This window comes from Netta rufina, assembly GCF_964035555.1.
Source record: "Netta rufina genome assembly, chromosome: 14".
Classification (NCBI taxonomy): Eukaryota; Metazoa; Chordata; class Aves; order Anseriformes; family Anatidae; genus Netta; species Netta rufina.
The window spans coordinates 17,371,968-17,399,603 of record NC_140137.1 but is presented as its reverse complement, the minus strand read 5'-3'; the positions used below and the strand labels follow the sequence as shown (position 1 = coordinate 17,399,603).

The window sequence follows — 27,636 nt, the reverse complement described above, 5'->3', positions numbered from 1 at the left end:
GATATAAATACAATCCTTCTACTTACCTGCACTCTTCAGGCCTATCAATTATGCTGCTCCCTCTGGGTTGCCACTGCAGCTTTAGGTATTACTGTCCTCTGTAAAACCACCACGGAGCACGGTATGTCACTAGTTACCACGGGCTACAGACCTGATCTTCGAGTGCCCGGGCACCTGCAGCTCCTGTCAATGCTGTTTTTCAGGCTAGAAAACCCAATTTTAGCTAGGATCAAGGGGAAGGGAGCTCACAAAAAAAACTTGGTGTTAACACAGGGAAATTGGAGCCTTGTTTTTCTGCAGACTTCTGCTTGTTTGGCTAACAAGGAGTCTTCTTGCTCTTTCAGCCTATGTGCCTCAGTTCCGTGCTTTATCTTACCTTTTGGGGTACTCTCTCTGAATTCTTAGCTTCTCAGATGTCTGGAGAGAAACAAAGTTCCTGCCTCGTTTTTATTGAGAAAAGCATTTCTACAAGTGCTCTGCTCAGGCCTGGTGAGTCAGATTCCAGCCTTCCTCACACTTGCACAAATACTTTGTTGACTTCACCAAGGTATGTCTGAATGCTGAAGGGTTAGAAGCTCTCCCTTCTAGCTATTAATATCTTCCTATTTTCATATAGTGCTTGTAATCATGCTGATGCTGCTCCTAATGAGTCCTAGAGTGATATTTTGTAATTACAATAAGCTTGTACATAAGCAGCACTTGTTGCTGGCAAAAAAAGCCCCAACACATTCCTGTGCCTCCCATCACCCACCTTTGTTGGGATCAGCCTTTGCTTGGCCACCTTGCTTTCACTCTGTTGCAGGACAGGACGAGCTGAAGTAGCTTGGGGCATACCCAGTCCTTTGTCTGGGGTATGTCTAAGAGCAGTAGGAAGATTTCAGTTGGGGTTGTGGGCTGGATGTGAGTGCTAGGAGCCTGCTTGTACCTCCGAATCTCCCAAACTGCTCATCCAGACTTCCAAAACGTTGAGATCCAGAAAGGAGCTGAAGCAAATGCAGCAAGTTTTGTTAGCGACTCTTAAATAAATCATGAGGTAGGGAGGGCTGATTCAAGTGGGATGTAACATGAGACCCAAAGTCTAACCTGTCCATCACTGCGCTAATCATCCAGAAGACACATCTGTGCTGCTGTTCCTAAATAATCTGCCCTCCTCAAACTGTTTTAGAAAACTCAAGGTTACACAAATGTTGTTCATTGCTTCCATTTCGGGGTGGGGTGGGAGGTGGGGGCTGGACCTCAGGAAGCCAGGACCCAAAGAGGCAGAGGAGCTGCAGCAGGACCGTGAGCTATTCTCTTCAGATGGGGGGTTAGGGGAAAGACCCCAAATTTGCATTTTTGCTTAATTCTTCTCCAGGGCAAATTAACACTTTTGTCAGCAGCTAATTGCTTCTAAAACCCAGCCTGGCAACCTGACCATGACTGTGGTAGGGTAATTATACCTGCTAATCACACCTAATCTGTCAGCCTAGGATGAGAAAAGCTTCGGGAGGGTGATAGCCTGCAAAATCAGAGTGAACTGCTGAAGTTACGTGACTTTTGATGCACCCAAGAACAGTATTACAATGAATTTTCTCTTCCACAGTGGAAAAAATCAGTGGACTAAAAGCAGAATAGTAGTGGAGAGCAAGATTTGAAGCAGTTGATTAAAAGTATTTTGTTGCCAGCAGCATTTTCAACTTTTTAAAGTATATGAATTGGTAAAGAGAGGACACTGGTTTTAACTGTTGTTTTCAGATAAGATCCCAAAAGGTCTTACCAGGAGAAGAACAAGCTGTAAAGGCGCTTTGACTGAGACTTTCCGTATGCATCCCTCCTGAAATATGATTAATTTATTTTTGCATGGAGCTTGCACACTTAAATATAACAAACAAAATGCTAGGAGGATTCCCAAAGTGGTATCATCTTGGTCGCAGTACATGTTAGCAGGAATTTCCTCTGTTTTTCTTATGCATGTAACCAGATCTGTTGCTTTTTAGGTACTTGAATATGAGCCATAATCTACTCGGGCTGCACCATGTGGCTGAGTTCAAGCTTGCTCCAGGATCTTTGGCTTCTGCTTTCCTGACAAAGCCTGCTGGATTTCAGGACCTCAGAGCAGCATTCTTCAGGCTGTGGGAAACGTGGGTGAGTGCTGACTGGGAGGCAGGGCTGTGTCAGAGACCACCAACTCCTCCTCCAGGCAAACTTCCCCTGTTCCAAGTGCGGTAGGGACCAGCTGGGCAGCAGTTCAAGGTCGCTTTCAGAGCAGGCTGGGTCAAAGCAATGGAATCACAGTATTTACTGCAAACACTGCAAAAGCTTTATGAGCTTTTGAATAAATGCTAGGAAGGAGGAGGAAGCTCTGGTGTTTGTACAGGAGGAGAATACAGTGATGCTACCTATGAGACTAGCTTCAAAATTGGCAGAGATTTTAAACAGGAGTGAAAGATGCTTCAGTTATGAGTTAGAATGAGAACAGGCTTCCTGAAAGCTCTCAGGCTGGGGCCCTGCCCACTGTGACCCACTGTGAGCATGGCGTTGTCCTTCTTAGTCAAGGCACTGTAAGAAGCCCTGATAACTGTCCCTGTTCACTGTGGTGCTGAGAGCTCAGATCCTCACCAGGTGGGAGCTGCTCATGGGTCTTGGTTTGCAAAAGGACCTGCAGTCAAACAAGGCAAATTGCATGTCACAGGCAATCCGATGGGAGCAGTGGAACTGTTCATGGAGCCAGTGGCTGAATAAGCAGAAAAGATTTGAAGCCAGGAGAAACAAGTCCATGTAATTTGAGTTGCGTTACAATTTACTTCAGGATTTTCTTGAAAGACAGAAGTTGCCATCCCTTCATTTTGTGTAACAGTGTAAGTCAGATTCGTTAAATGCCACTGGGCGTTGTACTTTTAACTGCTTTGAAAACACCCCTGATCAAACACTTTTTATGTTATTGACATGAAAAATTTTGGGACTTAAAAAAAACATTACAGTAAATTCTACAGTGCAAAGAGACCAAGAAGCTGTAATTTGTTGGGTACACAGTTGGTCTGATGTGTACACTCCTGTATTAAATATCCCCTTCTGAGCTTAAGAACTCAGGGCCCTTTTCATCCCAAGTGTTTCCTTATGACCCTCATCCATTGTCTACTCTTCAATCCTTTTAGTGACACCTAGTGAAATTTATGGAAAGTGCAGCACCCCTTCTACAATTAAATCTTACTGCATCTTATTTATTGCCACTTAACCTGCTGTCATTAAAGACTGATACCAGATGCATTTGGGCCATTTAAAAATTTAAAGTTTGCATTCATAGTATGGTCAAACACCTTACATGTTTGCACGGAGTTAACTTATTCTCTGTTCCTCTTAACTTTGTGTACATGTTTAGAGCAGCATTGTTCTAAAGACATTTTAAATGTCTTCTAGTATTGGTACTGTTGTTCCTCTGGAGCACTCCACTTGAAGCAAGTATTCTGAATTCTGTGCAAAAAACCAAACTCTTGCAGGAGCTTAAACTACATGTTTTTAATATTTGATAATGAGGATACATATACGGAGTCCTGAGCTTACTGTTAACAGTCAGTCACATTTCATCCACTCATTGCTCTGCATCAACCCAGGATGGATGTGAAGCACTCTTTCATCAGCAAATGAAGTTTTCCACAGAAATCGAAAACGTATGCCTACTATCTAGAAAGTAGGCTAAAGACTTCAAAGGAAGAGCTTCCTCTTCAGAGAGAGCATTCATATGCAATAGCTTTTGAACATGTAACCTCTTCTTTCTCAAAGTACAAAAACAAGTGGCTTCCGTAAGGTTTATGTTGGTATGGATTTCAGCTGTGCAAACTATATGGCAACCAGTACAAACTGGGCTCATAAAGAGTAGGAAAAAAAATACAAAATGGCTTCAAACAAGCCAATATTCAATGACTGGAACTAGTTCAAAAAAACAAACCCTAGGCCTTACTTGATATAAAAGGCTTGGACCTCTCAAAATAAACAGCCAATTAAGTCAGATTCTGAACAGGAGGATCTGAAGCACCAACAGGAAAGTCTGAATGCTCACTGCAGAAAGTTCAGTTGTGGGCGTCACCAGGCATGTAGTCATCCAGCCGGTACATGTAAGGTGCCCAGCATCTCCAAACAAGTTTCCAGGCTGATAGTTCAGATCTGGTTTCATCATCCTTCTCACAGCTACCTTTTCAGAATTTATAAAATAAAGACTTAAGGGGAAAATTAATTCAAGTACACTGACAGCAACAGTTCAAACATTTTACTAAATCAATTCACACGATTTCAAAATTGTAAATATAATTAAGAACAACAGGGTTTCTGTATCTTTTCTTCCAGATTTATCATTAAGACAATAAACAAACACAAATTAGGTTTATAGCATCTGTTCTTTTAAAAAATGAAAGGAACGCCACTCGATGTATTGATAAAGCACCACAACACAGTTACAAAATAGGGTCGGCCCGTTTCTTTCACAAGTAAAAGACTACATATTCCTAACAGCTTTCTGCTTCAACCATACTTCATTAAAATAAAACTATAAAATCTCCTAGATTACACTAAGTTCAGACGATGCCTGGTATACAGTGCATTAACAGCAGTAATGCCAACTATCAGTGCCAACATAAAACATTTTAGAAAGTAAAAAACAAAATAAAACTAAAACAAATCCAAAAACCCACCTTTTTATTTCCCTAGATGAGCAAAATTTAAAATAAGGGATGTTCTGCTTCACAATGAGTTAAGGATTTTGGGGAAGAAGATGGGTAAGAGGGAGCTGGTACTGTAGCTTTCTATGCTTAGTTGGCATCTAGTTTGGCCATTTCCTGCACATATATCCCTATACTCTCACTGTCGAAGAGCACGAAGTACACCGTCTTGATTGAAGAGGACATTGTTGACACAAAATAGCTGGAGATGGCTTTCAGGATCAGCTGGGCAGCCGTTTGCTTTGGGAAACCGTTTCTAGTAAGAGAAACAGGAAAAAAAGAAAGGAAATCAAGACCTGCAGAACAAGCTTTTGATGGTATAACCTTGCAGGGAATGCTCAGCCTTTTCTCTAATGCAGCACAGTAAATAAAGCCACAAAGCTAGTGTTTACAGGTGGAATTAGAAGCTACAAAGTTGTTTGTTTAAGCAAGACTTAAAACGTTCAAACAGAAGAAAGCATTCCCAATACGCGAACACAGAGTCCACACGTTAATGTGTTGAACCTTTCAGCATCAGAAGGCTCAATTATGCTCATTTAACAGATGAGGAAACCAATGGCCGGTCAGCCTGAAGTGTTCAGGAATCTGCATATACCTTAGAGTCAAACCCATCGTCAAAGTAAACCAACCCCTGAAGAAAAATAAAAAGGGACCTGGAACTTGGTATACAAACAGCACAAGAAAAAACAGAAAAACCTTGCTGCTTTCTCAGATGACTAAGCTGTCCGTGGCCAAATTTCAAAGCTGAGTACCTAGCCTAGGAACTCTGCTTACAGTTTTCTTTCCTCATTTATCTCTCGTAGCTCTTGTCTGAAAGTTTCATCTAATGTTAGGACAGGTCAAGCACAAGGAGAGCAGTCTGAACAAAGCCATGACCTCAACTATGAAAACGTTTTACAGGTCATGGCAAAAGCCCCACATTACACCTGGTACTGGAATGTGGTCTACGCTTTGCTGCTGTATTACTCAGGAAGTATTTCTGCCCACCCAGAGGGTGGTTTTGCCCTCGTCAAAGTCTGAGCAATCCCCAAGCCACAGTAAAGTACACGGAAATAATCAGCCTGAAGGTGATGGGATGTCACCCTTCTGTTAAGAGCAGGACCCAAAAGAATTTGAAGAGGCTGTTGAACATCACTTGATTGACTGACATACACTTACAGGTACATGACAGTCAACACTCCTTGTAATAAAGTGTGCATTTATGCAAATCTTTCTTAGACACAGGGTGATAAGGAGATACTAAAACCACTTTCACGTGAATTTTCAATACAGAGTGGCAGAGATGGATGGTGACTTAACAGTTCTAAGTTTGACAAGTTTCCATTTTTTTTTATTCAAAAAGATTGATAACATATTCTTTCATTTAAGCCAACAAAAGTGTGTTACACTGTCGTATAATATTGGGAAATATTATTAATAATTTAAAAATTACACAGGTAGGTGAGTTTGAGTTTCCTCAGCAATTCAAAGAAGCTGGACTAAATTCACCTCTGTTGTTAACAGGTGCAACATGACAGCATTTGCTCACTGAAGCACCAACCTCTGCTAATAAAACAATGTTGTACTCTCCCTCTCATTACATGCTGCAAGACACAAAACGAGAAAGGCAATTGCCTGTGTCACGGACCGCTTCCTGCACATTACCTGACCATAAAATACACTGTGAGAGCAATTCTGGGGTAGTGCTGCCTGTAATGGGGTATTACACCTGCTGGCTGAGGACAGTGCTTGTGATATTTCAGAGATGATGACATGAAATAGCACATCTTGCTGTTCCTTTCTTTTCTGAAAATGCCTATTTTGTTCTCTCACCGAAGAAGAGAAAAAAAAGGAAAGAGCACTGTGAAAACACTTGTACTCTTCCAAAGACAACTGAGCTGCTCAGGCAGAACCAGCCGTGTGATAAAGTAATCAACTGGCAGCACAGTTTTGACATTGGAGCTAATTCCTGCTGGTGGCTTACACAGACAAAGACGCCTCCACATCTGACCCCTTGCTGGTTACTTCGGAATGCTGCATCCTGGCATATCAAGAACAGACCTTTGAGGAGTTTTGCTCCTGAACAGGCCAGCATCAAAATCAGGGTACATGCTGTTTCTGCAGTGCTGACGAGGACTCTGAAGCCATACAACTTCCAATTGAGCCATGTCCCAGTAAAGTGGCCGTGACAAGGCAAACGAAAGAAGAGCAGCCTGATCAAAGGGAGGCATGCACGCAGGGAAGCTGATGAAAATGAGCTGTTTAGGACCACTTGCTAAAGAAGGGAAAGAGAAAGTGGAAAAATCAGACGTAGGATGCTGACCAATGGCCACGTGTGGGCTGCAAGAAGAAACAGAAGCCTCTTGCATCGATCTACAGGTCTGAGTTAAATTCTTGTGAATAGGTGGCTTGAGGCTTTAGCCAAGCTAGTGTCAATTCAGATCAAAGTTGGAGCCTCAGAACGAAATCCCTACTTTGAGGATGATTTTGTTTTCAATCCCAAACTCTTCTTTCCCTGTTCTCCTGCTGGCCCTACCAGAGTGAACTCCAGGCTACCTTTGTACAGCACCCAATTTGTGCTTTCCACAAGTTGGCTGTAGCTGAGCATCTGGCCCACCGAACACTACAAGTATGCTATTTTATTTTCCCCCATGATTTATTTGAACTGCCCTCATGTAATCCCATTCCTCCACTATAAAAGAGAAAGAAACTGTTTATGTGGGTTTATTGGGTGATGTCTGCTTGACAGATGTCTGTACTAGAACAGCTGCATACATGTGGTGTCTTTGGCATTTGCTTTCTTTAAAAGCTTTACTTCTTTTAACACTTCTGACTTCATAAAAACAAGTAGAGTATTGTCAGAATATATTCTGTTTTCTCCAAAATTCATTTATGCTTGAATAACTCTAATTAAAGAGGAGAGGGAAAATATACAACCTCATACATGTGCCTGTTGATTCCTCTCCATCTTTTCAAAGCACCACTTCAACTGGCTTGAGTAGGAGCAACATACACATGCCAAGCTGAGAACATAGCCACAGATCTTGCCTGTCAGTAACCAGATTTCATAACAGAACGTGGATCTCATGATTATTCAGGGTTTCATCATCTTCCAACACCACTCAACTACTTTGCAACAACAGTTTGGAAGGCTCTTCACTGGGAGCTCTCCAGAAAAGAAAGGGCTCCGTGGAAGGTATTTTTTGTAGCCTTGCTTTATCCAACAGATAATTCACCAGGTCAGCATGAATCCTCCACTGTATTGCTCTACCATTCCATAAAGTTTGCTCAAGTTACCTCCTTAAAATGCCACCCATCCAAAACCACCTTATTTGGAGCTGTCTGATGCAAGTCACTTACATTTATTATTCTAATAAAACTTCGATTTCTTCACTGTCATTCACCCAAAAGCTCAAATAGTGCTTTCTGCCCTATGAAGAATGTGCAGGAATTAATCTAATGTTGCAACATGGCACAACGGGAAGAAGATTCTTGATGAAGATCAGCCAAATTCTTTCACGGCAATTTCAAAAGTGGCAGTTGTTCAGAGTTAAATGCACCACTGTGTGATTCAGCATAGATTTGGTTTTTCATTCTGAGCAACCAAGGGCCAAGTGCTCCAAACCTCCCTACCCTTTCCAAATGCAAGAGCCTTAAATTAAAATGTTAGTCCATATTTAGATTCTTTTTCCTGAGACAGTCTTATGATATAAACTGTGTGGAGTTCAGCTTGAAGACTTTGGGTGAAAGCTTGAAGTGACTTTGGAAATCCAGAGAATCAAGGCACTTCAGGTCTACTGCTTAAACAAATACTAAGACATGTAAAGGCCTCTTTATCAGGCAGTGTAGTGATAGGACAAGGAGTAAGGGCTTTAAACTAAAAGAGGGTAGATTAAGATTAAATATAAGTAACAAATTCTTTACTATGAAAGTGGGGAGGCACTGGAACAGGTTGCCTAGAGAAGCTGTGGATGCCCCATCCCTGGAGGTGTTCAAGGCCAGGCTGGATGGGGCTTGGAGCAACCTGGGCTGGTGGGAGGTGTCCCTGTCCTGGGCAGGGGGTTGGAACTGGATGATCTGTAAGGTCCCTGCCAACCCAAACCTTTCTGTGATTCTGTATCTTCAGGCCATCCTACGACATGCAGTAAAACGAGGTAAAAGAGACCACTTTTCTTCGTGCTGTCCTCCATATCCCCAGTTTATATGAACAAATTAATAGTCTGAAAAAAAAGGCTTTTAATATACTCTTAAAAAGTTATTTTTATGCTCTTTAATCTATTTGTATGCTTCAAAGGTCTGCAGGGATCACTGCTAGACACGCTGAAGTTTAACTACTACTCAAAATACTACAGGCTCCATATGCAGCTTGAAGAAACCCAGAATAAACATTGCATTCAGGGAACTGATCCAAACAAGCAAGAATTGAGTCAGCATTATAGAAGTGAGTTTTGTACATGAGAAGGGACAGGTACAGAGGAGATGGCACTTAGGAAACATAGCCTGTATCAACTATCATGTTTATGCAACAGCCTTACCTGCCACTGCCAATTGAAGGAAATGCAATTGATTTCAGCTTCTTTTCATCGGCCAGAGCCAAGCAGTTCTTCACTGTCTTTTCCAGCAGCTCCTCGCATTTGTCTGAGCCCCAGCCTGGGCTATTACAGTGGATCACAAATTTTGCAGGCAATCCGTGGCCAGCACTGACAACAGCTAGTAAGAAATGAAAGTGAAACATAATTGCTTCCCTCTCATTAGGATTAAAAGAATGCGTATGTGATTAAAATAGCAAACAATTGACAGACATTCCTTCAGCCCCATGAATGTTTTAGATTACGAATCACACAGCCTTAAAATATAACAACATGATTACAGAGACTTTTCCACTTCCAGCTGTACTTTGCTGTGGTAATTTATAAATCATAGTTATAATAGAGCTTATTTTAGAGAGAGCAAGAATTCATGACTGACATCAAAGGAAACACATTCCTACTGGGGACTGTGCAAACTCGTCTAATGTTGGAGGAGAAAGGCAGTAATACGCTAGGACATAAACCTGTTCAAGAGATGATCATCCTTCAGTTCAGAGTTCATTGCAGAGCTACAGTAAATCCCAGGATGCTGCACTGTCGGTGTTATGACTTGTGTGACCTTCAGCTACTCCTGCTAAACACACGGTTTATTTAGCCAACATCTGATCACACTGAACCCAAATTGGCTTACTTCAGAACTATTAGTGTTCTGCAAACTGATAAGGAAGGCTGGGAAAGGGTTGAATTCAAGTATTTGCTTTATTTCCATCTTTGTTTCTGAGTAAGTACAAAGAAGATTTTTTGTGATTTCAAAACTTTGAGCCTGGTTTTGTTCAAGCCTTTATGTGCATGGGTCATCCAAGACCGCTTAAACAATGCCTCTTTTAGTTAACTCTTTTGTCACATTTTTGACAGTTCGACAGGATGCATTTACAGATTTACAAAGTTTGATTCATGCTGTTTATATGCCAGCAGGTGAGGCCTTGGATGTACAGAGAAACGGATAACTTGTACCGTACTGATCATACCACCAGGCTACTCTCAGGGACAGGTGGGGATTACAAAGACACACGAGGGCCTGCTTACAGACTATGTACAGTCAGTGTCCAGAGCAGTCCCTGTCTCGGTAACAGAACGCATCCTGGGTTCACTGCTTCCCATCGCTGGGCAGCAAACTGTGCTCTGCCTGCCAGAAAACCGGGCGAGAGGTCCCTGCCATTTCTGACCTCACAGCTCTGCGGCTGCAGATAAAAACTTGTACGCTTTGGTTGTTTAAAAGTAGAGATGAAACTAAAACACCTTATTAACATGCTCATGGAAGGAATAAACCTAGTCTGTCTCGCAAGGGCACACACCGAACCTTCACAAACAGGCTTTGGGATATAATAATATAAAGCCATAGAAGCACCAGAATAAAATGGGAGTTTGCTCAAAACAAAAAGAGATAAGAAAAATACCATTTTTTAATTCAAAAAAAATCAGTTTTGCAAAGGTGCTTAAAGACCAGAAATCCTCTACTCCATTCCGGAATGTTTATGAGGCATTTTGTAATTTAAATATAGTAGAAATAACTCTTGGAGCACTATCATCACATATGGATACTATCCTGCAGCTGCTGAAGAAGAGAGAAAATAGACTTTGTTGTGTGGCATTCTGACAGGAGGTTAATCAGGAGAGTACACTTTAAAGGACAATGGAAGCACAAGGATTTATGTCCTTACGGGTTTGTAAATTCTCAACATGTTGAATAACCTCAGTGTTAGGCAACTTTAATTTGTCCTTATATGCAACTAAAACGTTGGCAGATCCAGACTACATCATAAATCCAAGAAAAATCTAATAAAAGCAGCTGACATATCTCTAGTCAGATGTGAAATGCTGATAATGTCTTCACACTGAATGAATAAAATACCGTATTGATATGCATCACCTACTATAATGCTTCTCAGACTGAGAGTGTATTCTAGGGCAGCCGTTAATTAACTCATAAGGATTTTGTTGAAGACAACCGTTAATTACCCAAAGTGGCCATTCCTTACTTCAAATGCAAATGCTCTGAATGGGGAAGTTTTACTTTTGGTATAGAAATGAACAGAAAGAACACGGCCACATTCTGTGCTAGTTACAGAACTAGAACCAGGTGAGGATCCCGGTTGTTATATTAAAGGGGATAGCCATGTCATTGGGAAATCTGAACAGCAGATATCCATGTGATGGAGAAATTGATTCGCATCAATTCTTCTCCAGCAGTCCAGCGTCTGCTGGGGTAGCAGAGAGCTCCCTACAGGGTCAGGCTGCCGAGCAGCACTCGGATCTGAGGGATGCATTGATGTTTGAGAAAAAAAAATTTTCTCTCCAAGTTGTGATCTATTTCTTAGCACAGTTTGATCAACTCATTAATAGGTTGATAAGCAACAGCGTACATAAGCAAGTGAAAAAAAAAGTAATTGATTCTACATATTTTTGTAGAACAATTCCAAGAAAAACTTATTAAAAATTTTAAAAAGCAAGGAAAAAATTTGTATTAAGCACCAGAAGTAAACAGTCATATTTTTTCCTGCCATAGCTCAAGTCTTACATCTTCCCCTCAGTTTTAGTCAAAATTCGTTTACAAAACTGCACGCACTCTATTTATTTTTATAGCATAAACACAGATGGCAGCACCAGCGTTCTATATGAACATGTATCAGCGATATCACAGATGGTGTCAGATTGCCATTACCAAACGTTAGTACTCCTATAGTAGATTTTTCTCAGATATTACATAAATTTTGATAACTAGACATCAAAAAATCATAAGCTTCTACAGTGATGATTTTGGCACTGTTTAGACCAATTATCCAACAGCTGCTTAACTTTAAGCACGTGCTTAAATTCAGTGAAAGTCAGTGACTTTTTAGCAAAGCAGATATTTAACAGAGTTGGACTCAACTGTTCTGAAAAATAAGCATCCAATTAATTGCTTTTATGACCTGTGCCCTCAACAATCAACATTCTTTGTGTATGCATGTATCCTTGAACAGCCCTGTTTTTACTTGTAATGTTACGTCACCACACCATTTCCTGGCTGCTTTGGTAATGGTTACTTAAGATGCACGGTGTGTATTTTAACTCTGGAGAGCACAAGTACCGTGTAACCCAGCAGAGTTGCCTGGGGACACCATGAACCCGAGCAGTGTGCTAGAATGAGCTTGGCCAACTGACTGCAACGAGGACCGCTGCAGACGTTGAAGCTCGTGACCCCAGTGTATTTTTCCCCTGTTTCCGAAGCGCAGAGCCTCACCTCCAGCTATGTCCAAGGGCCCGTTCTTTTTCCGAAGCTCAATGACAGCTTCCACGAACTCCTTGCCGCCTTTCTTTTCCAAAGTGCTCCCTGAACAGAGAATTGTTATTTTACTCCTCTGATCCCAGCTTTCCACAGCAGACACATGACTCATCATTATTGGCAATTACATCAGTCTAGATTTTTCTGCCCAAACTTTTTTTGGGGACTGCAAAGTAAGATCTAAACCTTTTGGGACTTCAGAATTAGCTAGTCATTAAAAACAACAACAACGACAACAAAAATGAAAAACCAAAAAAGACAACCCTAAGAACCCAAAAACCTCACGTCTGTATCCCTTGCTAACATTCTCAGACTGTGCTTTTCACGTCAAAACATCTGACGTGCCACCCCTATCTCCTTCCTTAGCATAAGCATCTGTCAGTGTGAAATGCTGCAAGAGAATGTGCTAGCTCAAGGGTGGTTGAAGGTTCATAATTCCTGCCTTCAAGGTTCATTTCCCCTCTCTCTTATAACTGGTTTTAAAGAGCCATTTGCCACAATAAGAATTTGAGACTCACCTGATCTTGGTCCCTGACCCCAACAGGTGGCACCAGGAATGAAACAGTCTCGTGAGTGCAGCGGGCTGCTTTACTTGGTAACTGCCCAGCTTGTTGAGCCACCTTTAACCAAGAGGAAGAGCCTCAGAAATAAGGAGAATCTCTAAGGAACATATTCCTCCAATGAACTTCTCTAACTACAGCTAAGGAGCTGGACAAAGTCATTTTGGGAGTAGAAGAGCTGTGCAGTGTTATCAGGGCAACCAAAAGGTACGCCATTTACAAAGGCAGTCCATCACTAAATGGTTTAGATCTTATTTTGCAGCTCTAGTTTTAGGTATTAATATAATAAAAACAGCCCAAGAAAGCATTTTCCTAACTACATAAGCATCCCAAATAATTTTGTACTGTGCATATTAATTATACAGGTAAATAAGTAAAAAGCAGTGGTATCATAAAGGCTCTTATTTGAGACATTACTTTGAAAACTGATTTCCAAAAATTCAGAATAGGATCTCTAAAGATCTAGACATTCATTTGGTGAAACCCCTTACTTTCACTGATGAGGAAAGAAAAAAACGCATTTTCTGATGGAAGTGCACATATTGTATGCTCAAGGAAGCAGAGCCCCTCCTCCAAGATTCAGTTTAACATAGAGAGCTATGGCTCTAGGAACTAAGAGGACTGCCAGAAGCTTTTGTTTTGACACCGTTGCTGAATTTCTTCCGACAGAAATATTAGAAGTTCCTTGTTTCTTGAAAAACAAGGCATTTGTTCGTTCAAAAACTGACCGTGTGACCCTACCTCTATTTTGCTATTGGCAGCTTATTGCTTTTGGGGTACAAAAGCTGAGGCTAATTAAAAAACACATCCCATATTTTGCTTACTTCATGACCAATTCACAACTGGTGGTTGCCAGAAGTCAGACTGCGAGGTCAGACTGTGTATGTCAGAGCACAATTTGCTCCTTGTACTCATTTAAACTTATTTGCGTAAATACTTTAGTCTAAATTTATTTAGACAAATTCCTCACTGAGATTGTTTCTGAAACTCAAAGCTACCTGTGCAACAGAGCAGGAGGCACCACCCAGCAAATCTCTCAGACAAGACAGCAATGACTTTATCGATAGCAGCAAGTCCTAGGAGAGGGTGTTCTGAACAGAGACCCCCCAGGACGGAGGGGCTTTGAAGGGCACTGCCTTTTGCAGATGGCAGCACGACACACAGCGCCCTTTGCTGAGCTTATTTACCTGGTGGGGCTGACACCGGGCACTTGTGAAATCACTCTGACAGGGAGGGGATGGGGAGGGAAAGAAGCACTTCTCCATCCCAGTTAGATTCTTGTTTGTGTATTGCCGTATCACGCTCGTGTTCACACTCGTGTATGTATCCCAGTTATATTCCCCATGAATCCATGAACTCAATCAGTCCTAAACCCCATGACAGTCATAATCCTTAATTTCTCTTGTTTCAAGGCAAAACATAATTAAGCCTTGTACAGAACTTAGGAACAGAAAAGATCTATTAACTGGGTCATCTCTTTGCCATTGCAAAGCTGTTGTACATTTAATGGAATTTAGCCTAGTTTTGTTTAATTCAATCCAGGAAGACCAGCTTTTCCCCTTCTACTGGGAATTAATTTATAATTAAAAGCAATGAACAACCTTGTCAGTTTATTTCATGGAGCACTCTTCTCACAGATATAGAGCAAAGAAGAGCAAGAGTAGTATGTGCTGTGAATCAGTGATGGTTTCTGCATTTACTCCTAAATACGTTCTTCTGCTTAATAGTAATGCTCTATATTGAAATTATATTTCAGAACTAGATTGTAAATTAGCTTCATCTTGGAAAGGACACACTGTATTTAATCATTTTCCACTACATTAGCAAGTTTCTTGATGGAAGTCTTGCTTCACAGCTTCAAGGTTAGTAGCTTATTTGCTCACAGGCATAAATATGTGCCACTCCCATGAGAATAAGGTCATTATCTCATGCTTTCCAAGCAGGCATCGGTATCAGTGTTGAAAACAGCGTTAGCAGAAATTTAGGCTCTAAAATTCTCAGAATAAGCCCCCAGTACATTTAAATTGTTAGGGAAAAAACAACGAAAAATTAAAAAAAATTTAGATGGGTAAAAGTTAATCACTGGAAGCTAGGCATTTGTGCACTTCCATTCTTTCTTACAGCAGTCAGAGGCAACAGGAACCTACGCTAAGGTATGAGCAGTGCGGCTTTGAGAGAAAATTTTCTTTGTAGGGTAGCTTCTTAAGCAGTTCTTTGTCAAAGGGCAGGAGACGAGCACATTAGCTAAATGAGTCTGACAGACTTTAGAAGCACATTCTTTAGATACAGGGTATTATGACACTTGTCTTTTATCGTCTCTGCATAATATTTAGCCAGCCAAGTCACAGCTGTTCCCGCTCCGACAGGCTACACAGAACTACATTTTTCTGCACGTTACTCAGAAAGTAGCTCCTTCAGAAACAGCAGCTGTGTCAGGCTTGCTCGCCCTGTAGCAGGACAAGCGCCCTTCAAGCCAGCACTGAAGCAGGGCCTCTGGCACGAAGGGACACCCCTTGCACAGTGGCTGACACAGTGTAAAACAGAGGCTGGGATAATTTCTTTTAAAAAAGCATGGTGTGTCATCACCCTCATCAGCAACTTCTATATTCGGCCCAAATTCTGATTTGCCTTCTGAAATTATTCAGCAGTTCAGTTAAAGTGTTGCTGCCTGGTTATGAAATCCTTCAAAATATTGTGCTTAGAGAAGGGTAATACCCAGACAGGAGTTACCCTGAGCAAACCAGAGATACAATTTAAGACGTCTGTCATGCTGTATTACGATGCCTTCTTACATCAGCGCAGCTTAGATGACTGACCATATGAAAAATGTGTGTTGCATCTCTAGCCATGTGCTTGTAAGGACCATTGAGCAGGGCTACAAAGGTAATTGGTCTATAAGCTAAAGACTGAAAAAAATTAATCTTAAAAGAGTTCAGAAAATACAGGTGGGGTAGATCCAGCATGTCAGATGTGAACATCTGAAACTTGGCATGGAGAGAGCATACTGGAAGTGGCCAGAAATCTAAAGATTGAGACTCAAACTGTATTGAAAACAGGCATTTAACATGCCAAACAACCAATGTGGTAATTCATTTTCCTTGCTCACATGCCTGCATTGCACATATATTGTTCTTGCACTTCAAATTTTGATAGTGCGTTCTATCGTTACTTCTGAAAATCTGATTTGGTGATACAAATCAGAAATGCCTACTGAGTTGGCAATAATTAATTTCTTTTTCTTATCCGTCAGGACTGCTGGAAGTGAGAAATAAATGCAAATCTGCATAGCTACAACAAGCTTGTGGCTGCTGATTGACCATGCACACACATACAAACTCCGCAGCACTGAACTTTCCATTACCTACTTCACCACCGGTGTAGAAGTCAGAGTTTGTCGGGTGAACGACAGCATCACTGTCGATCGTGGCAATGTCAGCCTGTACAACTTGCAACTACAACAGGTAAACAGATGTATATCAACCACGTTGGACAGAGACCCAGCACAGGCTCTACATTTACACATGTACCAACGTCCATAGTTCCTACCTTTACATCTCCAAACCTTGCGCCAAAGGAGTATGCTGAGTTGTGTGTGCAGGTGTGTGTAGAGAAAGGGGTGTAGGGAACAGGAGGAGGAATATTGAGTACGACATGATCAAATCAACGTTAAAATGACAAGTCAGAGCAATCAAATGAGATCATTTCCAAAGCTTTAAGATCAGCTAATTCCCCATTTCACTTTGCAGAAACCTAGAACAACTAGTTCCCCACAGAGCATGACACTAAAATACGGAATCTGTTTAAAAAAAGAAATTCAGGATCATCAAGCCAAACAAAATAACTAGTTTCTCCATTTTGTCAGCACCAATAAGCTGACAAGCGCTAATCTTGATATGAATAGCAAGTTATCATTTTGTTTCTAAAAATGACAGTCTCCTTCATATGGAAGAAACCACGTATTTGCAGGGCTTTACTGAATATGATTTCAAACATAAGTGATCAATCTTTATTTTAAAGGCAAGGCATATTCTCTATATGTTGTAAAGGCTGAGACATGTAAAAATATACATATCTCAGAGAAATACCGACTTAAAAATTAGCCTTAAGTCTTTTTCTTATTAAATTACATAAGAACATTCCCATAGGAAATGCAGTAGTAGGAGAATTATGGGTTGCATTCCATTAAGGAAGTTTAAAAAAGAGACAGCAGCAGGTATAATCAAATAACAGGGGAAGGCACTACATAATGCAGGGATTTTTCTTTTTCTTTTGCTGAAGAGCAGACAGTTGAAGAAGGATTTGGTTTTCAATTTGTAACAAGATAGATGTTTAAAAGTGATACCCCATCGATGATAATATCTGCAAGTTCAGTGTTGGTGTAATATCAGTTTTTGTTTTCAGCTGAATGCGAATGTGACGGAATAATTTAAACACAATGGAAACATAATTTGACTGAATCAAACATGGAATCATGGTAGAAAAAATTGGGGGATAGTTAATTATTTAATCATTCCTCTTTAAATAATGTTACGCCTACTCTGATTATAAGAAAACACAAAACCAAAAAACACAGAGATTGCAGTTAGAATGGAGAAACTGCTTATTTTGAAAACAACCTGACAAAAAAAAAGTATTTTAGTCCTCAAAGAAGCCACATAAGAAACCCCCCAAAATAGCTAACAGTCACATATGATCATTATGGAAAAGAATTTAATTTGTTTTAACTGAATTCAGCTTAAAGATTAGCAATAGCTGCAAGTTTTCAGGTTTGGTAATGACTTTTGGCTATAGTTCTTCAACAAAAGAGAACATGGAAGATTTGAATTTGGCTCTTATTCGATGTATGAAGCCCTACAGAGTAAATTCTGGGTTCCATAATTTCCATGTGACCGTTAGTTGTGTCAACCCATGCCCCATTTACCTAGGTCATCTTTAAGGTCAATGTCAGCATTGGTAGGATTGATAATGGCCTCCACCTCGAAGCCGGCTAAATTACTGATTTCACTGTGAATAAGGTTCAGCTGAAAAGAAAAGCATGAGGTGGGAAATAACAGGACAGCTGGGAAATCACAGAGAAGCTGCAGAAAAGTGAGCTTTGCAACACAGATGGAGATAGCATCACTGCAAACAAATATGCAAAATAAAAGGCAGGTCATAAGGAGGGTTTGTTATCCAAAAAAAAATATTCAAACACAAGACTCAAACATTGTTCACACCAGGAGGAAGTAAATGTACCTACTAACAAGCTTTAGGCTGTCTTCTATCTGGAATTCTAATTTTGGCATTATAAGAGGCTATTTGTTTTTCCTGAAAGGATAGATGAAAGACACCCTAATAATTTCAAATGCATTAATTACATTAGTCACATGCATGTGCTGTGACTGCTCAGCACTGAAACAGGAAAAAAGATACCATTTCTCCTTATTTAAGCTAGCAAACTAGGAAAGCAGGCTTTTGGCTCCAGAGTTCACTCCACCCCAGCAAGGGGCCACACTTTTGCTTCCCATGCTAGTGGTCCCCATACTCTGTGCTGCAGTCCCTTCAGATTTCACACGCCCACTTCTGCTGGCTTTGTGACCAGCAACCTACTGCAAACAGACACACTCATGTGCTTACCACTTCTAGTTATTACTTTATTTGCCTTACTTCCTTTTGTTATTTATGAAAATAGAAATGTTAACCCCACCCATTAATGCCCATTAACTCCAAGTAACACCCCTGCATTTTAAACACGCCTCTCAATTGCTATTTGTTACGACATCAGGAGGATTTCTTATGGGCACGGTGAGGAAGTTAGCATGGATACCTAGAGATTAAGCTCACATCCACACCATGTGTTCTCAGAAGAATTAATGAAATGTGAGAGATTTCAACTCCTACCATCACATTTTGAGCAAGATTTACAAACAGATAAGAAGCCAAGGAAATATACAGACCATCAGCGGTAACTGACTGGTGCTGAGGTGCAAAGTAATGGCATGATTTCCTTTCTGCTGATGGTTTGGGTGTCTCCTGTGACCCGCGTCACAGAAACAACTCCATAATTTGAGACAATTTGATTAAAATGCCTAAGTCAGCAACACTAAAACTGCAGTACACTGACAGATACGTAAGGAGGCTTATAACCCGGGGTTTGGACCACTGCCCTGAAGCCAACCCTGGGAAGTCTGATTTCACATGCACCAGTTTTACTGGCCCCAAAACTTTGCACTTTACAGAGGAAAATAAAATCCAGACTTTTGTATATGGAAATAGGCTGTTTCTATCATACATTGTGCTTAGATCTACAACATGCATATCCATTTAAAATCACTGTTTCAATTGGTGATTGGGCAGCAGGGAAAGCAACTAGAAAAGGGAAAGTTCTCATTTATTTATGCAATCCTGAAGCCAGCTGAAACTAAGTGAGGCTTTCCTTCTAATCCAAAGCCCACTGGATTCAACATACAAAGCTTAACATAAACATTCAGGCGCGGCAATTAATCTCATCAATAACTGAATTTCATTTTGTGGATTGTAATCCACATTCTGTAAACTTTTTATATCTTCTCCATGTGTGAGTTTATTAATAGGGAATACAAACCAATTCATGAAACCAATATAAATGAATGGTCATTTAAGGAGGCCAATGTACATTGATTTAAGTTTTATGAATAAAATTATCTCCATTTCATTCATATGATTACATGAATTGACCTTCCTTTTCTGCAATATCATATATTTTGCATATGTTGCATGAAAAAATGATATTCCCTTAATATAGGGTGATTTAGGCTAAAAATCAGTGTAATTCGGCCCCATTTTAAGTATGAGTCTGTATGGGAGTCTGTAACAAATCTAAGAAAGCTTACTTTCCAAATAGCTTAGAAACCCTTATTACTTCACACTTGGTGAGTTATTCATACTCGAGTTTGAGTCTTGAGTTTGACTACAAGCAACTGCTGTTTAAAAAAAAAAAAAAGTCAAATCAAATCAAACCAAAATGTTAAAGAAACTATGAATTTTGAAATAAAAAAACAATCAACAAAATACATGCACACACCAAAAGACTGTTTTGTGGAAATTTTAGTATGTTCCTAAGCACATTTCATCCATTTTATAAGTGACTTTCTGATCCCTAATGCCCTATATTCTAAAAGTTTTTGCCCCAGATTTATTGGCTAACTACCATCTTGGTTTCCAACCTTTAAACTATCTCTGCACCTACGCAAATATGGGATTTGCAAAGCAACCAGTTGGCAATTAAAGCTTCAACTTAAAAGCAACAACAAAATGCTCAAAAAGCTGCCCGTAACTGATGACGTGTTGGCAGCTAAGCATTATTTTGCTGAGTTTTGCATTTACTGTTCAACATACTGTTAGCCAACTGTCAAGTAGTACAGTAAAAACCGAAAGTTTTCCTATAGGTTTAAATACTCCATTGAATAATTGCTCAATTTTACTACTCAACAGTACAAAGCATTTATTTTAGACAGAAGAAATTAATCCCTAAAGGACCACTTAAAAAAAACAACATATGACAACTTGCATATACATGTGTAATAAAGAATGGATGTAACTTTAGGTAACATTTACATTAAATGCTAGATAAAATGCAGATGGCACTTGGCACATACATGAGTACTTTCTACTGAGCTAAGCCTTGCATTTCTCAGTTCAGACAGAATTACCTTTACATTCTTAGAACTTTTATCTGATTTGAGCTTCATACAAAAAACTATAGATGCCTTCTGCAGACCAACAATCTGAGATCTTTCTTAAAGTCCATACCCTGGTGCTTAGGCTTCAGGTCTTAAAAGTCTGCCTCTGCTCCTTAACAGTCTCAGGGAAATTAAACTAGTTAATGTGCAGAATGTCACATTTCCACTGGGATGTCATTTGTAGGATGTGCAATCACTTAAATATTAACTGGATTTTAATATTGTATAGTGTAGAACTAACACATTTCTGCAAGTATAACTGAAGGGTTCTGAGCCATTTCCTGATCTCCAGGAACTTCTAGCTGAATATCAGCAGCTGTCTTAAGATTTAAAGCAATAACAGTAAAAAACTGAACAATACTCAGGTTAGCAGTATTTTCCATTGTGTTTTTCATTAATCAAATCTGGGGATATTAGACATACGAAGAGCCATTCTTGCAAGTAAAACCTTTCCTTTTGCCTTCTGCAAATGTGAGGCCAAGGAAAAAAGATATTTGCTTTAAGCTCTGAATTATGTGCTACTAAGAACGAGATTATTTTCTTCCTTCTCCACATCTACCAAATTATTTCCTGTTCTAGCAGATAGTGGTTCTGCAGACTAAAGAGACATGCTGTAAAGGTGTTCAAGGATATCAAGTTCAAAAGACACTGATTGTTTGAGTATTTTTTGTGTGTTTTAAGGTTTCTGTGTTTGCACTGTAGTTTACATCTCTATTAAGAACACACAACATTAAAATATGCTGAAAATCTGTAAGCACAAGTTCAAGACAAATTAAATAGCTGTGATCAATATGAGCATTTTTGCGTTCCAACTGAACAGCTCAAAATGTTTTAACACGTTAAGCTTTCCTGCCATCCATGTAAAGAGTGTAGTTGGGTCTCCATTTCACGAATGAGGAAGACAGCAGAAAGATGAGGTGATTCACAGCATCTCAGAATCAGCCAACTCCAGAAGGCAGGAGTCGTACTGCCAGGCCTCCATGTGAACTATCTAAATGTGCTGTTCTCCCTGCCCAACAGACTAGAAGGTTTTCCTTCCTTCAAAATGCTCTTCAGAAGCGAGGCTATCTTAAATGGAAGAAAGGTCCTCCTCCGAACAGGCAATCAATCACTTTTTGTCTTCACGTGCTTTGAAAATACGTAACGTGCACAAGCCTAAGACATCAAGCCACAATGCTTGTCTAGGCCAGCTATTGAAGGAAATTCTTTTATCATTGTGTTTATGAAAGTCATGTGGCACTAATTTAAGGCAGCTACAACTAAACATTTCTTTCTCCTGTTAAGCGTCAGAATTAACAGACTTTGATGAACATTTTAAGTATCACTATTATCCTTTTAAACAGCAATTGCATGTAGAAGTGGATAAGTAGAAGCACTTAGTTGATTCAAAGCCTCTACATTTTTTTTTTTTTAAAGATTGTTACATAGCATTTGTAAATTTCCAAAATAAAAAACCAATTATTTGAGATTACCACATGTCACAAACGATTATCGACCACCACAAGTGAGCACCCAGCCTGCTAACCCTGCACTCAGCAGCAGACATCCTGGCTCAGCCAGAAACCCCCTGTCCCATCAAAAATTTAGGAGACACGAAGCACTGAATCCATGACTGGAAGTTTTAGCTTTGCCCTTTTAGACAGAAGAAAATCAAAAATATGTTGATTTGGAAAATAATTTCTGTAGAATACTTTAAAAACATTTCTAGGAATGAGCCACCATAACAGGGTTGTATTTTTGTTTTTATGCTAAATGAGATGTTTTTGATCATTGCAGTGTGAAGTTGTTTTTTTTTTTTTTTTTTTTTTTTTTTTTGCATTGTAGGATTTCCCATTTTTCAGTCTTAACATGAATGCTTGAAAGAATTCGGGTTGGTCTAAACATGCTTCTTTTGGGAGTAAGTCCTAACAAACAAGAATTTCATTTTGAACTCCCACATAACAAGATACAGAAAATTTGTGTATTTGTTAGACATAGCCTACTTTTTATGTAGATTTTTATACTAATCATTTACTGCTCCTAAAGAGGGTTTCTCTCATGGAGTCAAAAGCAAAATATAATCGGTGCTAGAAATATCTCAACAACATCTGTGCATTTTCCACCCCTGAGAAAATAATCTATTTCATTTGGTCTGTTCCCTCACAGGAGCCAAACTGGTTTTAATTTTTCTCTTATTTACATGTACTGTGTTAGAAACACAGCCTAACACCTGACCCCTCTCACGTCAATGGAAAAAATGTGGGGCTAACAGACAAAGAACCAGTATGAGGATGGGCACATAGCACCCCATGTCTTTACAGGGGGCTGCACTCCAAGGGAATGAGAAAGCCAGAAAGTCCGTTTCCCAGCACAAGCTACTCACTGGGAAGCTCTCTGACAGACACTGGCTGTGCTCACCACTGCTTAAAGCAGTCCTGGAGTTCATCATTTTCTTCCTCTGAGCCCAACAGCAAAGCCCCATCGATTTGTAGGCCAGTCTTGTTAGAACACTTTAGTTCTGATTACAGGTTTCCTATGGTAACTAACTAAAAGGGGCTCAAAGTCAGGTATAAAACTCTTTCTTACTTGCCTTCTTGGCAAGTAGTGTCATTTATAAGTTTCAGGTTCCAATTTAGTCATCAAAATGTTTATAAAAATATGCTCTAAACCACCCCCTGTGGAAGTACTCAAATAGCAAAAAGCCTACCAAAACATAAAAATCTACCAAACCAACAGTCGGGCTCTAGCTGTAAAATTAACTGGGGAAAACAAGAAGTCTTGCAAGAAATAATGTTACTTTCATGCATTTTAAACTTAGTAAGCAAGTTGTGGAAAGGTAAATGGAGAACAACCTCAACACAAAATAAAAACGAATCAGAGGATACATTCCACAATGGACAAAAATGGTTCATCTTTTATGGCTTACGACACAATGATCTGGTTACCGAATGATAGAATAAAGATGCAGTTTTACTTAATAAAATTTTGTATGGCAAACTAAAGGCAGATTTCAAGATAAAAGACCAAATTAATTTATTGAATTGTCTCTTTAAATGAGTTGTCTCTTTAAACAGGTAAGTATTTGTATTAAACCACCCCATGTCCTCCCAAAGCATATTCACAGGGAAAAAAGGATCATTGACTTATAGCTTTTAATTAAAGCATCATTCGTTATTATGCAGCATTAACTTTTGTAAACAAAAAAAAACAAAAAAAAACAACAAAATAAAACAAAGCAGAACAAAACACAAAGCAACTACTATAATCAAATGTCTAAAGTAGGTTTTGATTAAAATATATAAATCCTTCACAACAGGAATGAAGAGGGATGCCCTTCAGAAGAGCCGGTTCATTCTTAAAATAATTTCACTTTTGGCAACAGATTAGCAGTACCAGTTATGCTGTCTGTGAATAAGGTGAGATAAATTACAAGCACACAGGCTTTCCTTCTATTTGAATATTTAATTACATAGGCACAAAGACTCATTCATGTATTTTTAAAGTGTTCTAGAAGTTGTTTCAAAGAATTTATTTCTTCATAAACTAATATCACACACCCCCACATGTGCTTGGTAAGGCAATACCAATTGTACCTAGATGTCTGGGGGAAAAAGGGGGTGGTGGGAGGGGCTATTCCCTAAGCAGCACTGAAAATAGGTATTCATTTATAAAAACGTAGAAGCATACCTTCTGGCCAAGAAACAGACTTTTTGTGGACAGGACCGTGAAACCATCTGCAGGAGTTCCCTCTGTTGTACTGTCAGCACTGGCTGATTTGCTCACTTCTCCCTGCTTCTTCTTCCAAAAATATAGTTAATTAGTTAACTCAAGACTAAGAGAAAAACACTGTTTAATAACACTAAGATATAAGACATGCCATACATGCTTACCAGGCAATAAAATGTCAGTACAGAAACTGGCATTTGGATTTTATCCTTAAGTCTAAAGTAACTGCTAAGAGCTGAAGGAATCAATAACAAAACCAACCTCAAAGTCTGCATATCTACGCGTGTGCTTTTCTTGCCTATGATAGTACGCTATTTACGGGACAGTTGTCTTAAATGTTGTAGGAAAAATATAAACAACCACACATTTTTAACAGCTTTCTGAAGACTTGTGTACAAAAAAAAAACAGCCAAACAAAAACCCCTACGTATCTACGTGTGGGCAGACGCTCATTCTAAGGTTAAAACTGGCTTGTCAGAGTGCAAATTTTGTCCCTCTGTGAAGGGAGGTGATTACAGGTTTCCCAAACAGTTTTAGAAATATGGTTTTGAAATCCGTCTGACCTTAGAACTAATGTCAGAAGAATACTTCTACTTTCCACCTGCCTAACAATAAGAAATAGAGTGAACAACTTTCTGTCTTGCTTAACCTGATCACTTTCCTTTATCTCCAGGAAAACTGTAGAGGGGGAGTCCCCTCAATCATTCATTTTTATTTTTTTATTTTTAAACAGACGTAAAATGATAGGCTTCAGGAATGCATTGATTTATTGAATAAGAATGAGAATAAGAACATTTTGATAAGGATGCATCATGAAGACAGTGAATTGACTGTTGCAGTTACCAACTCAAGTGGTGCCAAAAATCATTTTCAATAACACTACTACTTGTGATTTCATATAAACGTTTGTTGCCTCAGCAATATCTATACTGAAGCTAAAAGCACACCTGAATCACTAAGCAAGCCAATGTTATCCTGTTCTTCCTTTCCAAAGCATATAAACTAAATCTGTGGCAGACCAACTAAGATGACTGATGCAAAGGTATGTTGGTGCTTCTAGGAGCTGAAGCCATGTTTTACTTTACACAATTGTTTTGAAAATTAGATTTTCAGGGGTCTTATTTCAATTCCCCTGGAATTTACTGTTAGCTGAATACCAATATAGTAAGCAGACAATGCAGTTTATTGTATGGAAGAAAAACAGAACCCCACAACAGACTTCCTGCTTTTGTAATCAAGCAGGAAAAAAAAAAATCCAGATTTAGGAAAATTATTAGTGCTTGGTTATTAGAAACACTGAACTTGAGATGTCAGCTTCTAGGTGTTCTAAAAGGGAAAATTAAATTCAACAGTTCAAAAAACAAAGAGTGAAACAATCAGAAGTCTCTAAGTAAACAATAACAGAGACATACAGCATGAATATAGAAGCGTTGTTTGAAGGCAACATTTTCAAATACACTGTTAATTTCAGGTAAAATATATGTACTTTTCTTCCTACTTTCATAACCTATTGCTTTGCAATAGTTTTGCAGAAGGAATTATCCTTGATTACACATGCACACATTAGAAAGATTCTCTACTCCTACAAACTGAAACTAAAAATGGAAAAAAGGCAGTTACATGTTCTTTCTAGCTTTCTAGCATAAGAAAAATCATATTTTGGTCCTCTTGTTCTTTCTGTCACCTCCACACTTCCTTCTGAATTAGTTTAATTTCTTCCTCAGAGTTAAAAACACCAAGTCTAAACACTGAGGAGTCTTGCCTGCCTGCCCTGCAGACCTGTGCTGCTACTTCCACCTACCTTAGGTACTGGGCTGCACTCCTCCTTTGGCATTTGCTTGTGCTGCTACTGAAATCCCTGAACTACCCTACATGATGCTCTCTACAGCTACTATGACCGAATTTGTTTGTGTTTCAAATAAACTGATTACTCTACCTTGGATTTCCTTGCCCCTTTCTTGCCGCCTGTTTTCTTTGATACAGTTTTTTTCTGTGATGGAGACTTTGCCTTCTTTGCTGGAGGTGGAGTGATGATGGCTTCCAGTTTTCCTTTTGACCCCCGCTTCTTTGCCAACAGCTCTGGGTGAATATTGGGTAACACTCCACCACTGGCTATGGTGACCCCTTTCAATAGCTAATAAAAAATAAAAGTTGTAGATGACAAATTCCAGCATTTACTCACCAATAAACAGAAAATGGCATTTACTGCAAATTTTGTACATTGCCTTGAGTTTTAACCAATTATTTTATGTTTCTCCACATATATCTTTGAAGAGAGACATGAAACGTGTGAAATATCAGAAAAAGTTGATCATATACTAAGGTGTAACTGTAAAGGGAATATATATTCCTCTTGCACATATGCTTGTTACTGTGAATGTCACTTGGGCTCACAAGAGAGCTGTTTCTTCACTTAGCTGTGAAGCCATGCAATGAAGACTTACCCAGCTACTAGAAAACAGGCTGCCCTGCAATGCATTCATGTCTGTGGCTGGGGCTGCCCTGTTTTTTGAGGGATGGGGACCTGAAAGTCCATGGTACAGGACTGCAATAGGTACCATGCTGTGGGCAATGCAATATTATGTTTTTGTTGCTGAGTTTTCTTGAGTGGGCATTTTTTTAAAACAGAAATTAGTTCTTAGAAAAAGAAACTTCAAATGGAGGGTAACATTTATACAAATCTCTATACCTGGAAGTCTTTCTTCAAAAAAATCTTTATGTAGTTGAAGAAAAGCAGATCAATACTCAAAAGTGTGCAGTTCATTCAAGCCTTTAAAAGCAGAGGTGAAATAAATCATGTTCTGCATTTAAAACCACTTTAATCCATTTTTTAAAAACATCTAGTTGGGACTAATTCAGTTTTAGGAAGGATACAAATGGTGATATCAAAGTCCCTCAGGTATTCCCACCTTCTCATTCATGGTTACTGCTCCCCAACCACAACCCACTGAGGCTCTGAGCTTACAAAAGAATGATGAACGGAAAATATTAGCAATTTTCAGGCAGGAGGAGGATGGTTTGGGGATTTTTTTTCTGCTCCATCATGATACATAGGGTTGGAAAAAGTGTCTTTTTAGGTGTATTTTTACAACACCTCACACAAAGAGACATTAATCCTAGCCAGTGCCTCTGGCTGCCACCACAACA

General features: G+C 39.5%; 1 protein-coding gene across 5 annotated transcripts in view; it reads right to left on the bottom strand.

The window, feature by feature from the left end:
* Positions 1 to 3,476: 3,476 nt before the first annotated feature.
* The window catches only part of MACROH2A1 (macroH2A.1 histone), a 47,046-nt gene continuing 22,886 nt past the window's right edge, over positions 3,477 to 27,636 (bottom strand). For 2 of the 5 annotated variants that reach the window (XM_084295259.1, XM_084295260.1), the window contains exons 4-9: positions 26,426 to 26,623; positions 24,451 to 24,561; positions 18,006 to 18,105; positions 12,483 to 12,572; positions 9,206 to 9,380; positions 3,477 to 4,947 (exon numbers count right to left, since the gene is read on the bottom strand). In XM_084295259.1, the coding sequence (XP_084151385.1) occupies positions 4,782 to 4,947; positions 9,206 to 9,380; positions 12,483 to 12,572; positions 18,006 to 18,105; positions 24,451 to 24,561; positions 26,426 to 26,623 (840 nt within the window). In that variant the 3' untranslated portion in view covers positions 3,477 to 4,781. Of the gene's footprint in view, positions 4,948 to 9,205; positions 9,381 to 12,482; positions 12,573 to 16,445; positions 16,537 to 18,005; positions 18,106 to 24,450; positions 24,562 to 26,425; positions 26,624 to 27,636 lie in introns of all 5 variants that reach the window. The other 3 variants (XM_084295262.1, XM_084295261.1, XM_084295263.1) reach the window with 3 other exon arrangements.